At 31.5% G+C, this 16722-nt stretch overlaps 1 protein-coding gene across 3 annotated transcripts in view; it reads right to left on the bottom strand.

Moving 5' to 3' along the window:
- Nucleotides 1–16722, bottom strand: part of PsGEF (Protostome-specific GEF) — a 60645-nt gene that overhangs the window by 9373 nt on the left and 34550 nt on the right. For all 3 annotated transcript variants that reach the window (XM_065344355.1, XM_065344356.1, XM_065344357.1), the window contains exons 5-14: nucleotides 16165–16347; nucleotides 13063–13124; nucleotides 12776–12939; nucleotides 7567–7621; nucleotides 7030–7102; nucleotides 6501–6575; nucleotides 6360–6410; nucleotides 6090–6261; nucleotides 5889–6014; nucleotides 5545–5803 (exon numbers count right to left, since the gene is read on the bottom strand). In XM_065344355.1, the coding sequence (XP_065200427.1) occupies nucleotides 5545–5803; nucleotides 5889–6014; nucleotides 6090–6261; nucleotides 6360–6410; nucleotides 6501–6575; nucleotides 7030–7102; nucleotides 7567–7621; nucleotides 12776–12939; nucleotides 13063–13124; nucleotides 16165–16347 (1220 nt within the window). The remainder of the gene's footprint in view (nucleotides 1–5544; nucleotides 5804–5888; nucleotides 6015–6089; nucleotides 6262–6359; nucleotides 6411–6500; nucleotides 6576–7029; nucleotides 7103–7566; nucleotides 7622–12775; nucleotides 12940–13062; nucleotides 13125–16164; nucleotides 16348–16722) is intronic.

Raw genomic sequence — 16722 nt, 5'->3', positions numbered from 1 at the left:
ATATGTCCATGTTGTTACGAATTGAAATCCGAGTATGTCCCAAATTTCTTATGAATTTCGGGTATGGGTGAACTGTTATGCAGTCTTAAATTAAAGACAATGAAATTCTTATTCGATTGGTGTTGAATTTTTATCATTTCGCGTAAAATTAACGATTTAATGAGTACTTCTATTTTACTGATTTTTGCATACTACGTACGTCATCTTTAAACTAAAAATACTCGAAATTTTCAGTGGACACATAGGTATTTTAATACATCAAAATGTTCGGATTTTCATCCTCTTGAAAATGAGCTGTTACCGAAAGCTCTACATGCAACCGTTCAAAAGTTTTCGAAGTTTGAAGTTGCGAAAAAGAGCTGCAAGCTGCAAGTATTGAACTTCAAACTGAAATTACTGAACGTTTTGAGTGGACACATAGGTATTTTAATGTATCGAAATGTTCGTAATTTTATCCTCTTTAAAATGGTTGTTTATCGAAAGCTGTTCCTTCAACCGTTTGAAAGCTCTCGAAGATCAAAATTACGGAAGGTGGTCAACTGTGTTATCACTGTTATCATGCAGTCACAATGAGTTCATTGAATTCTGTTTAGAATATTTTGATTTACCCTGATCTATGAAACCAGTTGTCTGGCGTACGAGATGATAAACAAGCTGGAACACAATCATTGATGGTTTTATTTTTAATGGACATACTCAATGGACATACTCGCTTTTAGCTTCTAAATGGACATACTCAATGTTTAAAATTTATTTAAATTCAATTTTTTTACATTTTCATAATAATTATAAGGTTTATTATTTATTTCACTAGATTCGGCTGAGCGTCAGCTTTTCAGTGATACCAAAATCAAAAAATTGAAAATTTTGGACATACTCGGATTTGGCATTAAGGTAACGCTATGCAGTTCCATACAAAATGCCCAAATCGTGAGGAACAATAAAAATTTGAGAGGAAAATTCAATTTTTTCAAAAACGCCTAATCGGTACTGAGTGAGTTTGAATGCCATTTTCGAGTTTAGCTAGCACGAATTTGTTAGAAAACGTATTAACAACTCAAATTTCAAAAGAATAGTGCACGATATGGTGAAATTTGGACCATAAGAATGAATCCGCCGTGTCGAAACCCCCTTTTCTCAATATTTAATCTGGGTCTACCGACTGAAGTTTTTTTTAAAAATTGCAGCAGATACGTTTTTACGGCAAACTGGTTAGGCAATTTTATTAACACAAATTACCGGGATGCGTAATTGCGTTTACAATAAAAATCGAGATGAAGGTGTTTTTCGAAAAATTCGAGGCCCGCTAAGTTCAAATCTGGCGCCCATTAGTAAGACCAATATCTCTTTTATTGAAAAAAACAATAAGTATTTTTCTGAAAAATTTTTTTTTAATAAATCTTCCAAATTTGTCATCATATTGCCTTTCGCCTGTTGATTCGGCAACAATTATTGCGCAATTATAATGTATTCGTCGCTTTTCAGGTTTGAAGGGGCAAATTAATTCAATATTTTGAATGCACAAATTCGGTTCGTAATCTGGGTAAATTTTAAATCATCGAATGAATAAAGATTTACTAATGCCAAATCGATGCAGCTTCTTCAACAAAGATTTTAAAGATATCTAGGAATAATATGAACACATTCCTTTTTTAAATTTGAAAATCATTTTTAAAAATTTGGGTTATCAATAATTTTTACAGGGTAGGAGATAGAAGGAGAAATAAATTCGTTGACTGTTTGCAGTAAAGAACTTGACGATCAAAAGTACAAAATACCCTCATAGTACCTACAAAGGGTATTCCTGGTTAAGATAGGTGAAATGGCCCTGTTCTCAGATTTGGAAAATCATGATGGATTATTGTTGGGTACCTCCAATAAAAATTTTCGAGCGGAATTTCCGCCCCCCAACCCACCCCCCTTGGTCAGTATAGCCAAAAAACGCGTTTTTTGCGCGAAAAATTCGGTATCCATGAGTGGTGAGGATAAAATTCTGGTACCACGCGGAATGTGTAGGGAAAGCCTGGGCCTTTCAACACGATTTTTTTCAAAATTTTTTATCGTAGTGGTGGGGGTAAAATTGACAAAAGAAAACTTTGAAGCGCCACAGCTCCGAACTGAAGGGTACTACACAAAAACTGTTTTCGCCAAAATGTGTCTTTTTACTAGTACTTTCTTCCTACTGATCCATGAAATTGAAATTTTGTCTGCAAAAGGCTCCTATTTGCAAAAAACTCTGAAAAATACGCGTTTTTCGCGTTTTTTTGCAAAATTATGCGAAATATGCGAAAAATGTATAGAACAAAACATGTTGAGCGTCGAATTTTACCCCAGAAAACGTGTTCAGAAGGTTGTCAAAACGCTCATCTACTGAAGTTAGCTTAGATTGTAATCATGAGCTCTCAGAATAAAAAGATACCAAAAATATTCAAATTGAGGTCAGAGCGATTCAGTTATAATTTTCACAGTCTTCTCATTTTAAACACGTTTCCACAATGCTTGGTCAAAAAAATTCTTCAAAATGAAAATATCGCAAGTCAAACTTACAAAAAGTTACCAAGAATAGGCAAATTACCCAAAAATTGTTCAGAAATCCAACTCGAAATCAGTAAGCATCTAAGCAAAAAATACAAATTTCGATTTCAATTTCAATTTTCAAAAATTTCAACAAAATCTTTTTCAAATCCAATAGGTACCATACATACATGTTCAACAAATCTGACCAAAATTCAAAAACTTGACCCATCATGAGGGACAAATTGTTTGAAAAATCAATTTTTTTTAGCATTTTTGAAGATCCTTTACCCATACTACATATTCTGTAAAAAAAAAGTATACGTTTTGTATCTTATCCATAGATTGATGTGATAAACATAGGTACCTATCATTTTATTTACAAGTATGTATAATTGAACATTTTTTTCGGGTCAGAATTTTTCTATTTTTAAAGAGAACTGTAGAAAATGAATAGAAAAAGAAATCGAGAGAAAAAATACTTATAAAATTACAAGTATTGATTTTAAAAATGGGAAAAGCAGCACTTTTGAGACAAATTCTGATAAACCTTAGGACTTTTTGACAATTTTTTCAAAAACCGTACCTTCAATCTATTTTGGCTAACACGAGATTTTACTAACCATTTTGGCATAAAATAGATTTTTTTGGATAATTCATCAGAAAAAGGCCTTTTGCCCACAATATTTCGTCAAAAAAGTGGAACTTGCAGACAATTTTGACAAAAAGCAGTAGTTTTGAAAATGTTGGCTAAAATCAGAAGTTTTTTTTCCGATACCTAGGCATGTAATTTACCTATTTATTTTGAAATAACTATTAAGAAAAAATTAAATTTTGACAATGATTTGCCAAAAACAGGATTTTTTAAGGATAATTTTTGGAAAATCAAGAATTCTTGCCAATTCAGGCAACAACATTTTTTGAACATTTTGGCAAAAAGCAGGAATTTTCTTTTGGCAATTTTTACAAAGTTAAGAGTTTTTTTTAATAATTTTGACAAAAAAGGAACTTATATTTACGATTCTGACGCAAACGAGATCTTTTTTAAAATTTAGGCAAGAGCAGAACTTTGCAGACAATTCTGGCAAAAAACGTAACACGTACTTCTTAGGATCATTTTGGCAAATGAAGGAAATTTTGAAATTTTGGCTACTAACAAAGTTTTTTGGTCATTTCTGCAAAAAATATTAGGACTTTCTTGATAACGTCAAAAAAAGGTATTTTCTCAACAATTTTGGCAAAAAACTGGGCTTTTTTGGAAATTTTGACAAAAGTTGAGATTTTTTACTTAGTTTTTTTTCACAATTTTGGCGAAAATGAGACTTTTTTTACAATTATTCTGGCGATAAGACTTTTTGAATATTTTGGCATAAAACATGTGCTTTTTTGGCAATTTTTACAAAAAGTCAAGATTTTTTGATAATTATGGCAAAAAATTGGAATTTTTGAAATTTTGGACAACAACAGGTTTTTTTGCTCATTTTTACAAAAAATATTAGGATTTTGATACTTAACTTTATTCAGAAGAAAATGTGTTTTCAACAATTATGACCAAAAATAGTAATTTTTTGATAATTTCGACAGAAGTTAGAATTTTTTTATAATTTATACAAAAATGTGACTTTTTTGATAATTTTAGCAAAAGCAGGATTTTTTGACAAGTTTGCAGTAGCGATTTTTCGCCTCATACTATGTAGCGACATCACCAACGTGACAATTATCACTTTATCAGATAGCGCACAGTGAGGTGCCATGGACCTCATCTCATGACTTTGCTGTAAAGATGTGATGTGTGCGCCCGCTTAGCTCAGTAGATGAGCGTTTTGACAACCTTCTGAACACGTTTTCTGGGGTAAAATTTGACGCTCAACATGTTTTGTTCTATACATGTTTCGCATATTTCGCATAATTTTGCAAAAAAACGCGAAAAACGCGTATTTTTCAGAGTTTTTTGCAAATAGGAGCCTTTTGCAGACAAAATTTCAATTTCATGGATCAGTAGGAAGAAAGTACTAGTAAAAAGACACATTTTGGCGAAAACAGTTTTTGTGTAGTACCCTTCAGTTCGGAGCTGTGGCGCTTCAAAGTTTTCTTTTGTCAATTTTACCCCCACCACTACGATAAAAAATTTTGAAAAAAATCGTGTTGAAAGGCCCAGGCTTTCCCTACACATTCCGCGTGGTACCAGAATTTTATCCTCACCACTCATGGATACCGAATTTTTCGCGCAAAAAACGCGTTTTTTGGCTATACTGACCAAGGGGGGTGGGTTGGGGGGCGGAAATTCCGCTCGAAAATTTTTATTGGAGGTACCCAACAATAATCCATCATGATTTTCCAAATCTGAGAACAGGGCCATTTCACCTATCTTAACCGGGAATACCCTTTGAATATCAAAAAGCTCTATAAGAATGAAGCTAAATAAAAATGCCGACGAGAACCAAAAAAAAAAAAAAAAAAAAATCATAAACGAATAAAATAAATATAAAAAAATAACGGCCAAACTAAATACGAACAAATTATAATTAAAAATCAACAATATACACAAGCAACGCTAACCTCACAATAAATAAAATAAGAACAAAAATAATAAAACACGAAAATGCAATAAAATCGATGAATAAATGAAAATAAAAACAAATCACGAAACTTTTTAAAAAAGTAAAAAAATCATAATAAAATAAAAAATGCATAAAAACTCGTAAAAAAATATCCGATAACAAATTTTTGTAAAGTGCTTAAATAGAACACGATAAAAAAAATCTACAAATTCCTAAAAAGGATAAAAATTACACTAAATACAAGAAAGTTTGTCATTATAAGCAAACGCGAGTTCTATAATGAATCGTAGAAATGAAAAAATGAAAAAAAATAATGAAAATTGGATTCAAAAGCAAACTATCTATTTACAAATGAATTCGAATAATGTCGCAAATACAAAAAATGAAATGAGCACGGGTAGCATTATAAATGAAGGATTATGAACAATACCATACTACAAGTACTTCAAACAATTACTCCAGAACCAACCTCAGATGAGAAGGTAATTTGTGGTAACTGTAATCGTCTTTTTGAAGTTTCCGTCGAAGCAGCGGTAGCTGTTGAATACGCAGTCGTCGAGCGGCTTTCAATTTTATTATTCGACGAATTTTCTGACACACGTACTTTGAACGACGATTGTTTTTTGGGCGGTAACTGATGAATGATCGGTTGAGAGGCGAAATTAATACTACCATTGGCTACCGGGGGCTTGCGATATATTTCCAAAACCAGTTGGTTTCCACAATTTCTAAAAAAAATATCGCAGATTGTTGATTAAATGAATGCACTAAACTACTTCGTGAAGTATTCAATTTCAACGTTCATCAACGTACTTGATTATATCCAAGATTTTTTCTTCGGGTAGCGTAACTACGTTTATTTTATTCACAAAAATTACATTGTCACCAGGTTTCAAACCCGCTAAATCGGCAGGTAAATCAGCTTCGACTCTTTCAATCCTGTTATGAAAATAATTTCATCAGTAATCATCGAACAAATACACGGGAAAAAATTGTTAACTTGATGTTTCATACCTCGGGGGATGAGTCCAAGCGATTGAAAATCCGTAGCTTTTACTAGATTGCCTAGTTAACTTATGAGTAGTTGTAAATGGAGTGCGGCCGGATTTCTTCGGATCGGACGAGTCTTTGTTCGAAGGAGCTGGATCTAATTCTAAATGCTGAAGAAATAGGAATTCTTCGTGGACTGCGAAGTAAATAAATGTAAGATTATTCAATCTGCGGACGCGTGGTCCAAAAATACGTATGTATCTATAATTAATCTCACGAGGATTAAATACGTACCTTTATTCATATCCTTCTTCGTTACTGTCATTGATTTTAATTTATCGTTACCTAAATCATCACAATAAAACATTATTATTGAACGAATATTTTCGCAAAATGTATTATAAAAAATGAGTAGGTATTTAGAACTGGTGTTACCTGAATATTTATCTATTTCAGCATTGCTCGTTTTCTCGAGAGAATATGAAACAGTTTGACTGCTCATTACGTCGACTGAAAAAAAAAGATTAACATTTATTCAAGAGGTTATTTGAGAAGAAAGGAAGATGAATAAACAAAAAAGGCAATAGAATCACATGAAAATCATGACTTGGGTATCGAAAAAGATAATGAAATAAATTTTGATAGAAAAAATATAACTTTGAAAAGCAATAATTGCATAGAGACCTATTACAAAAATACCTATACCAGCAACCATGCAATCCTTCATGAATCCTAACACTTTCAATGATCACATGAGTGATGAAAAATTTTAAAATTGAACAAACAAACTAAAATTAGGGATATTTTTCTTGTTTCACTGATAAGTAATTACATATTAAAAATTTTTTGTAATAATAATTCAATAAAAATTCTCTGGGTAGGTCTAGATGCATTGGGTATGTACTCGTACATCTATTTTACACCCATAAATCAGATATGTACTTTTTAAAGAATCATAACTTACCTTGGGCTTGAAATTGCGAAACATATGATTTATTCGACTTTTGAGACAATAATTTGTAACTGCCATTAATCTCCTGTGAAAGAAAAAAAAACACGTGAAATTAAAAATGAATTCAACACAAACTGAATGAAACAGCGCCACATAAAAGTGAATAACATCAAAATCCAGGTACTTACGATACTACACGAAACATTAACATGGCTTCGTGCTTTTGCATTAGTCAAATAAACGAAATTAATTGAATTATTTCAAATTATGGCTTCAAAATTGCGAATTAGTAACTTCTTGTTTTTAAAAATTTCAAAAAAATTTATTTATTTACTAATTTTATTTTATTTTGGATACTAAATTTTTGTAATTTTGAAATGAAAGGGGGAAATATGTCTAAGCACCGGAAGATTGATTCAATGCAAAAGCAAGTGTTTGCGAAACAAACCTTAATAATAATGTAATAGCAGTTTTTATAGCATTAAAATGACTAATAAATGGGCAACATCTACAATACATATAATAAAAACCAAACAAGCGTTAACTTACCTTTCTAAGAACGTTTTTTACAGCAAATGACATACAACCCAAGAATTCACTTTTCCTGTAAGAAAAAATAAAACAATGTTAGTACTCAGGTATATGTATAGTTGCCTAAATAAAATAGACTTAATAGCAAAACAAATAAGACGACCATTTAAAAAAAGAAATTTTTTATTTAATAAGTAAATCGTTGATTAGATAGGTAGAAAGTAGATACATTAATCCTGTATGATTGTAATAAATTGAAGAAAGCCTCCTCCTCTAAAATTTTTGTATAATTTTTAATCCTGAATAACTCAACGAGTAATCACTAATTACCTACTCAACTGAAGGCAGCTAATATTATTTATTCCCACTTACTTTCACGGTGTTTGAAAACAAAAAAGTATCCTTAGGTACCCCTTTCCTTCCTTCTTTTCAATTTAGATATGTATTACACAAAAATTCTAATCAAGTAGCAAGTATTTTATGATCATCTATCCTTCTCAATCACCCTATACATTAGTAAAAAAAAAAAAAACCATCACTATCATTTTATCGATAAATGCCTTTCATCAGTTATCTTCGAAAGCGCGAGCACCAAAAAAAGAATTGTTTATTCGCGTGTTCAACGTTTTAGTTTTACAGACATAAAACGTTGAACACAGATAATAAGGTGTATAAACTACACCAAGTAAGTATTCGTATAAATGTAAAAGGAAAAAAGAAAACAGGTCAAAACGACAATTTTTCATAATTGCAATACCCTAAGCTAAGCTGAGATGGATTACTCGAGTGAATAATACACAAAGCGTGCTATTACATATTTTTTCTTCGCGAATACCCCTATTCGTTGAATTTTTCTATTTTCTCATACCATGTACCTTTCTTTGTGTCGCATATCGTTTTGACTGTATACTGTACACATAAAACGTTGCAAATTTCATAATGCTTCAGTTATCTCGTTTAAAAAGATACAGCGAGAGGCTTTACTTTACGTATGTACGTATACTTTTTGTCTTTTTTTTGCCCCTTTTCCGTCACGACAATAACGTTATTTTACATATAACATACATATAATACGTATCATTACAACGTTGTTATTCGATGCAAAAACTGGAACATTCTGAGCGAGTAAATAAGAAGAGGAATGAATCTCTATCCGGGAGGTAATCTAAATTTTGGATACTCCCTAGGGAGATAATCTAAAATTTTGCGATTTGGCAACACTGCTATGTTTACATTATACTGCTACGAAAGAACGCGTTGCCCCAACACCCCAAAAAAAAATTCAGCAAAAATGGAGAACCATCCTCCTCCCCCTCCCGCCTCGCCCTTCCGTTCGTATTCCTTATATAATTTCGGCTACATAATTTATCTGCGAGTAGGTAACGCGTTACTTTCGTAGCATGTATAATGTAAACACGTTATCGGACCGTACGTACGTCGCGTCGGCCGTTCAGCTTAACAACTAGGTACAGCCACATGTTACAGGTTTGAGGTTGCAAACTGAATCGGTGAATCGAACTTCTGACCATTGTAGTAAATAATTGTGATTTATTTAGTGAATTTTGACGTGCGTGAATTACTTAAAATGAATATTCGATGCAACCGAATCGGTGAATCGAACTTCAGACCATTGTAGTAAATAATTGTGATTTAATTAGTGAATTTTGACGTGCGTGAATTACTTAAAATGAATATTCGACAATGGTGAACGATACGGTCACAAAATACATTTCACTTTAGAATTGTTGAGTTTTGATAGTAAAATCGTATGTACATTCACGATAAATGTTTAGGTAAATGAAACCTCTTTTGAAAATTATCTTCACATGTTCATTAAAATTTAGTTGAATTCAAAACAAAACGTATGTATTAGTAGGTATTCCCACAATCTGCGGCAGGCGGCAGTCATTTTTGCACCTCACAACAACGTTGTACTGATAAGTATCATATGTATGTTATATGTAAAATATATTATTCAATTAGGAAGATAGAGTACGCGATCATAAACGAGTGAGATACAACACTCGGCTACGCCTCGTGTTGTATTTAGCACTCGTTTGTAATCACGCACTTTATCTCCCTAGTTGCATAATATACTATTACTAATATTGTCATTTGAAGAATATTTTTACTCGACGAGACGTTTGTTTTTGTTTTTATATTTATCGCAAATGAATAAAATTTTCTACTTTTATGCCCGTTGTAATATTTTCAAGCTCGATTATAAATTTTTATGCAGATTTAAGTGTAGATATTGCAAATATTTATTTAATATTTGAATGCAAATGAGGAGTAATTCGAAAGACGTGTTTAATGTATCTTGAATTGTATTATTACCTACGAGAAATGCTGACGATAGTAAAACTATACCCCAAACAAAATATGCATACCCGTAATAATTTTATGAATTGAGCAAATACAGTTTATGTGTTTTTGCTTAGGTACCTAACTATTTTTTTATTTGCTTTAAAGTACAAGTAATTGATTTTATTTAATGTACCTTAGTAAAGATTCGACTACTATTATCACGGCGCAAAAAGGTGAAAATTATAAAAGTTCTAGATGCAGCCTTGTTTTTGAAGTTGAAAAAAATTAAAAATTGATAGGTACCAAATTGGACAAAGCATAAATATTTTTACTTCGCGAGTCAATCCGAGGTCATTTTTCACCGCTACAAATTATTTAAAGTACCTATGAGAAATATTTTTTATAGAGTGTGGGAGAAGGAGGGTTTACACTCGAAAATTTGTACCTAATTTGGGACAGTGGCAGAAACATTTTTTTATATATACAAAATTAAGAGGGACAAAAACTCCTGGAAAAGGGTGAAAATAGTGTAACTTTCCAATTTTTTCATTTATTGGAGCGGAGTCAAAATCGAGAGATGTGGATGTTACCTTATTCTTTTGACATACCTAGGTAATCTTAAAATGAATAAGAATGTTTTTATACAGGCATTAAAGATGAGACGACGGAAGATCCTTGAAAAAATGCTTTCAAATTTGGTAATAAATTATTTCAACGATAAGTATTAGAAATAACATTGAATTTCTGCCAAAATCTGAGAATATTTTTGGGCTGAAGATCAATAACAATTATTATGTACGAGGGGCTCATACTCAGCCTTTATTCAATTTCATCAGCTCAGTTAATACCATAATTATTTTATAATTAATGATTCATTTTGTTGTGATGTTTAAAAAATATGCCAGTAAAAGTAAAATGTCAATCATTCAATTTCAACGATAATTCATGATTTTCAATTTTTTCTCGTAAATGAATTTCCAGCTTCTAAAGCTGAAATTAAATTTTCATTCAGTTTCAAATCCACATTAAAAAAAAATCATGATTGCAATGCTCTTTGTGGAGAACAATAGGTACAAACAATGAAAAAAGAATGTTGAATTTTAGAGTAATGAATGAAAATAATTTTCATAGGTTAATAAAATTAATAATAAGTACGTATGTAAATATGTCTGCTTATTCTATTTTTTTTTTTTTTTTTTTTTGTAAGGCTTAAAAGAATACGACACATTTATTGTACACATCCACAATCGTACACAATTCGTTTTTTTTTTTTTTTTTTTTTTTTTTGTTAAATAAATCACAAGAAGTTTTGCAGGATTTCCTCCTTCTCCTCCTAAATTACCCAAGTACCTCATGAGAAATTTCTCAGCATATGCCATCATTAATATTTTACCAACAGTACTGTCCCCTTTCCCCCTTTCCATGAAAAATCATGATCTGTTTTCAGATTTATTTAAGCCCCTAAAAAAACTGATTTTTTTTTGAATTGCTTTTTATGACAATGAATACAATTATCAAAAATTTGAATTGAATAATTTAAGCCTAATTTAAAGTTCTAGGAAAATAAATAGGTACAGAGCAGTTGAACGAAACGCTCAATTTTCGCCAAAAATATTTCATATCAGGTTAATGTTATGCCAAAATGCACAACACGTGTTACAAATATGCATCACGTTTTCACACACCACTCCATTTACCTATATTCAACCAAAAAAATTGGGAAAAACACACCGAGCCTGCTCTTGAAATAGCATGCACCTTGAACGTGAATTAACCGCAAGGGATTGATAGTTCATACAAACCATTAAACAAATTATGCGTTAAAAGCGAACATTAAACGAGCACCCGGCATGAAAACATGAACGTAACTCAACGTATAAAACTTCGTGACAAAATGATTTGATTTTTATAATTGCTTTTATTGCTCTGTGTATTCCCTAAGGTGATTGTTCCAAATAATCATTTGAAATGAAAAAAATTCGAATAGGTACGGATAGCATCGATAAAATATAGGTCAAATAGTAGCCCCACTTGGAGAATCAAAATTTGAAATATCACGTTCGCTCGTCTTCACTTTTGACTGTGTTTTTGACTTTTTCAAAGCTTAAGATTATTAGAAAATTGAAACAGAAATATAATCCAAATTGATTTTAAAAACATGAGTAGGTAAAAACGTAGATAAGATACGTTGACAATTTGAGATACTCGATTCAATTTATGGAAAAGTGCAGTTTACTCAACACTTGCAGAATTTTGGCAATAGAATGAAATTATCACCTTCGAGAGACTATAAATACGAATGCATTTGGTTAAAATACTCACTCGAATGATTCTTTCCACCGAAGCAATGATACTTGACGCGAAACTCAGCTCAAATCGCGAAAAACGTGTGAAATTAATTTCGAAAAATATTACTTAGGCTTAGAAACGAGCGAACAACTAAATTTCGAGATTTCAGTTGGCGTTAAAAATTTCGTTGCAACTATTTATGTTGCAAACGGGGTAGCGAGTTAGATATCCCAGGACGAAAACTCCGATAAATGAGCTGCGCGCGCTTTCCATCATTGATCCAATTTCCTAATACTCGAATATACATAGCTATTCTCGCTGCAAGCTCTCTGGACCCGAGTATATCCCTCGTTATTATATCTACTTAATCTTGAAAGAAATCATTTTTAGCCTATTTTTTTCTCCCCTACTCGAGGTGATAAAAAAATACGCGAGTAATGACGCGGAAATGGGCAAAAAAAAAGAAGGGGTTCACTGTGTAGTATCCGTTCTTCCAAATAGTACACATCTTTGTATATTTAATTCGAATCGAATCGAACGGAAGTTTGTGTTTTTTTACCATCTTTGCCTGCATAGGCATTTGGGGGCCATTAAAGTATTTAGAAGGTAATCCGTAACCGATGATACTTACTGTTTACCACGATCACGATGCCAAGCTGAAATTAACACCCTCTTATTCAAATCATTCTCCATGATTTCCATCGAAAACTTGTGGTCGAATTTCGGATTACATGAATTTTTTCGAACGCATGTTCGGTGGAACGTTTTCACACATCCTTGCGGTACCAAATTGACCTGTTACGCGAAAACATTTGTCGTAAATATTTCAATAAGGCTTCTTTAAAAATTTAATATCGCGCCACTACGGAGCGAAAAATAAAACGATTTTTTCACTCTCAAGGGAGTAAATGTACTTACTTTAACATAAGCGTTACAAGGTAATTCCCCGGAGCTTCTTACTAAATTTCTGGCCCGAATAACTGCAAAAAAAATGAACAATAAATTAGAAAAAGAAAAATAAGATAGATAGGTTGTAGAGGTACCTATACAGTTGGTAGTACTTTTTTCAAAGTAAAAAAAAAAAATGTAAATGACATTCTCGCGTATTCTTATGTATGAAATGTATTATAATAGTATTTTATTCGACGTATGTTTCGCAAGGTTTTATGCTAATTTCAAAAGAAAGTTGTATGTATAAGCGTCCGTCTCTTATAGTACGTTTTGCAAGAGCAATAAACTTGAAATCTAGAACGTTCTTCTCTCTTTCTCTCTCGCACTCCGTATTATTAAAATACATCTTTTGTTCAGCATTACCCATTTTAACCTTGAAATCTCTGTAATATCAGTAAATGTGCGAAAAAAAATCGATGATGAATTACATCATTCATATTGGAGAAGTTCATTCTCTCTTCTGTGCATAAAAAAATGCCTGTGCCTGTAGAAATTTATTTCGAAGATTAAAATAATGGTATTGGAAAAAATTCCAATATTTTTGCATACGATAAAACATTGTGTACCTGCCTATATGGTGTAATATTTTACATATAGGTAGGTATATTGAGTTCATTAATAACAAACGATGCTGTACAAGGACAAGTTTGACAAGGCACATTTACATATTGTGCATTTGGTATAATAATTAATAAAATTAATTAATTTTATCGGTTAAGATTTTATTATCGGTTTAAGTATTCAATTTTGTACTCGTCGCCGGAAGTAAGACCGGATTCGAGTATAGCTTTAAGATGAAATACCGCCGAGAAGATTATATCGTTTCTTTCATTCCATTTGCATATTTTGTAGTGTTGGGAAATTTACATAAATTTGAAAACTGCGTGAAGCAGCGAGAGATATCATCGGATTTTCTTTTTCAAATTTTCTCTTTTGAAAGAATAAAAAAGTGACGAATCTAATGCAAATTTTGAAACCTCTCCCCCCCAATTTTATTTTTTTAAAACTCCAGTGAAAGAAAAAATTTTCATGAATTTCTTGACAATATTATAGACTTTTAAAAACGTTGGAAATTTCTGTTTTATTTTCAGTTTTTAATATAATGTATGTAAGTAGGTAGGGTACCTAACAAATGTTCAAAATTTTCAGTTTCACTTTACGTTTACAATTTTTGATTTTGTTTTCAATTTTGAATTTTATTTTTAGAATTTTCAGTTCTATTTTCAGTTTTTAATTCACAAGAGTTTTCCCAGTTTCACTTTCATTTTTTTGATTTCATTTTCAGTTTTTAATCAAACATCCAAAATTTTCAAGTTAATTTGATTTCGGCTTTTAAACATTATTTTTTTGAGATTTTCACTTTATTTTCAGTGTTTTATAATCTACTTTTAGAGTTTTCCATTTTACTCTGCCTTTGACTTTATTTTCAGAGTCTCGTGTTTCATTTTTGGAAGGAGATATTTGATTTCATATTCAAAGCTCTTGATTTTAATTTCAGTTTTTAATTGAATTATTTTTTAAAATTTTCGGTTTCATTTTTAAAGTTTACAATTTCATTTTATGCTTTAGATTTAATAGGTACCCAGAATTTTATAGTTTCGAATTTCTCATTATCAACAGTTTTAATTCGGTTCTATTTTCAAAAATTTCTATTTCGTTTTCAATTTTCAATTTGATTTTCTGGGTTCTCGTTTGTATTTTCAGATTTTAATTTAATTTTTAGAGTTTTCAATTTAATGTTCAGATTTTTCGATTTCAGTTTCAGTTTTATTCTATTTTCATTTTCAATTTTCGATTGTATTTTCAATTATCAGACAATTTTTGGAATTCTGAGAATTGAGTGAACTGGGGCAAAAAACATCCATGAATCCATTATTTGAAATTTTCCTTGCAGAGAAAACTTTTCCCCCTCAATTTTGCATGAGTGAAAAATTTCTTCGATGAATTTTTCATAATTTGGTCACTCTAAAATTATGAAAATCAAAAATTTTGAAATGAATAAAAATGATATTATAAATTGATAAATTTTTCAGTTTTCGATAATGTTCATACTTTCTCGCTAGCTCCATCCACTTCCTCCTCGTTGTTCAATTCAATGATGATAGGTATAATTCTCATGCTGCAAAATTTTATCTCATTCAAGATTCAACTAGAAAATAAGTTGCTCTTCTCATGCAAAGAAATAAAAAATAAGAACCGCATAGAAGTTTTTAAAAAGATGGTATGGTGGGGAGGGGGTCTAATAACCCCATCAGCGTTACCAACGTTCAAGCTGAGCAATTTATGTCACGACGTAAACGATGCAAATGCAAAAATTACATTTTCATGATGGAAAAATTGCATATCTTATTTTCAAAGGGGCAACGGTTTTGGTTCAAAAACATCCGAGAAGGGTGAAATCTGATCAACTCATCTTGTAAAGAACAAAATTTTCTAAAAAATTTCTCACGAACAAATTTTTCTTTATTTGAAGTTGAAGGCGCAACGAAGATTGGAAACTTTTTATATGCTGTAGCCTTTTAAAATTTGAATTTTGTTCAGATTTCAGAATCAAAGTAGGAATTTTTTCGCTCGTATTTAACGAATTTCACCTGCTCATCATAATATTTTACGAGGGGCATGGGATTGTCAGACTCAAGTAGGGTCGTTGAATAGGAGGAGAAGAGGGAGTCCTTCCGGATGACAATTTTTCAAGCGAGAAAAAAATGAAGAGTAAAATTTGAAATTTCATTGAAATTTTTATGATTTAAAAAAAAAATCTCAAGTTTGTTCATTTTGATAATTCATAATTTATGTATTCAGGTAAGGGAGGGATAATACTTGAAACTAGCCTGTTTTGACTTTCAACAACTATATTTATAAAAATTATCCTGAAAATTTATGAAGCGAATAACGTGCTCAATTTTTTTTAGAAGGGAAGGAGGAGATTGAAAAGTTTTCTTAAACTTTCTCTTTTTCATTTAGGGAGCCAATATTTCATACTGTAAGATAGGTAGGTATAGTAGGCACCTACTTAAAAAACGTCGTCTCGAGTAGGTATACATGTAAAATTATGAATCATGTACTCACTATGCACGGTTAAAAGTCCATTATTGAAGTAAATACGTAAATCTAATTGGCCAGTTTCGCAGCGATTCTGTTTGGCTGAACTTTTAGAATTTGGAGGCGAAATGAACGATAAGCATCGTCTGGAACGAGGGTGCCGTTCTGAAGTGCTTGTAGGACTGGATGCTAAAGTCGGTGTCGATGAAACTGCAAAAATAATTTTAAAACCGAGCATTATTTTAAGGTATAGGTATCCTGAAATAAAACTATAGAGTAAGAATAAGGCAAGACGCATGAATAAAATTTTTTGGTAGTGTAATTCGTTTTTCATAAACCATTAGCAAATACCTACTTGGGTACCCATAGAAATATGTTCCACTTCATCCCAAAGCTATAAACTGCGAGTCGTAGAGGTACCTTTGCATCATACTGCGACATTGTGTTTTATTCAATACGCAAAATAATTCAATCTAGTACTCGCTACACCCGCAGTATTTACCACACATTTTAACCACAAAAATAGCGTTATTTGGATCGTTCAAAAGATATTTTACAATAGTACTCGGCTTATTTGATGAATAG

This window comes from Planococcus citri, chromosome 1 (assembly GCF_950023065.1).
Source record: "Planococcus citri chromosome 1, ihPlaCitr1.1, whole genome shotgun sequence".
In the NCBI taxonomy this organism is placed as follows: Eukaryota; Metazoa; Arthropoda; class Insecta; order Hemiptera; family Pseudococcidae; genus Planococcus; species Planococcus citri.
Note: the sequence above shows the minus strand (reverse complement) of the source record. Positions and strands in the feature narration are given on the sequence as shown.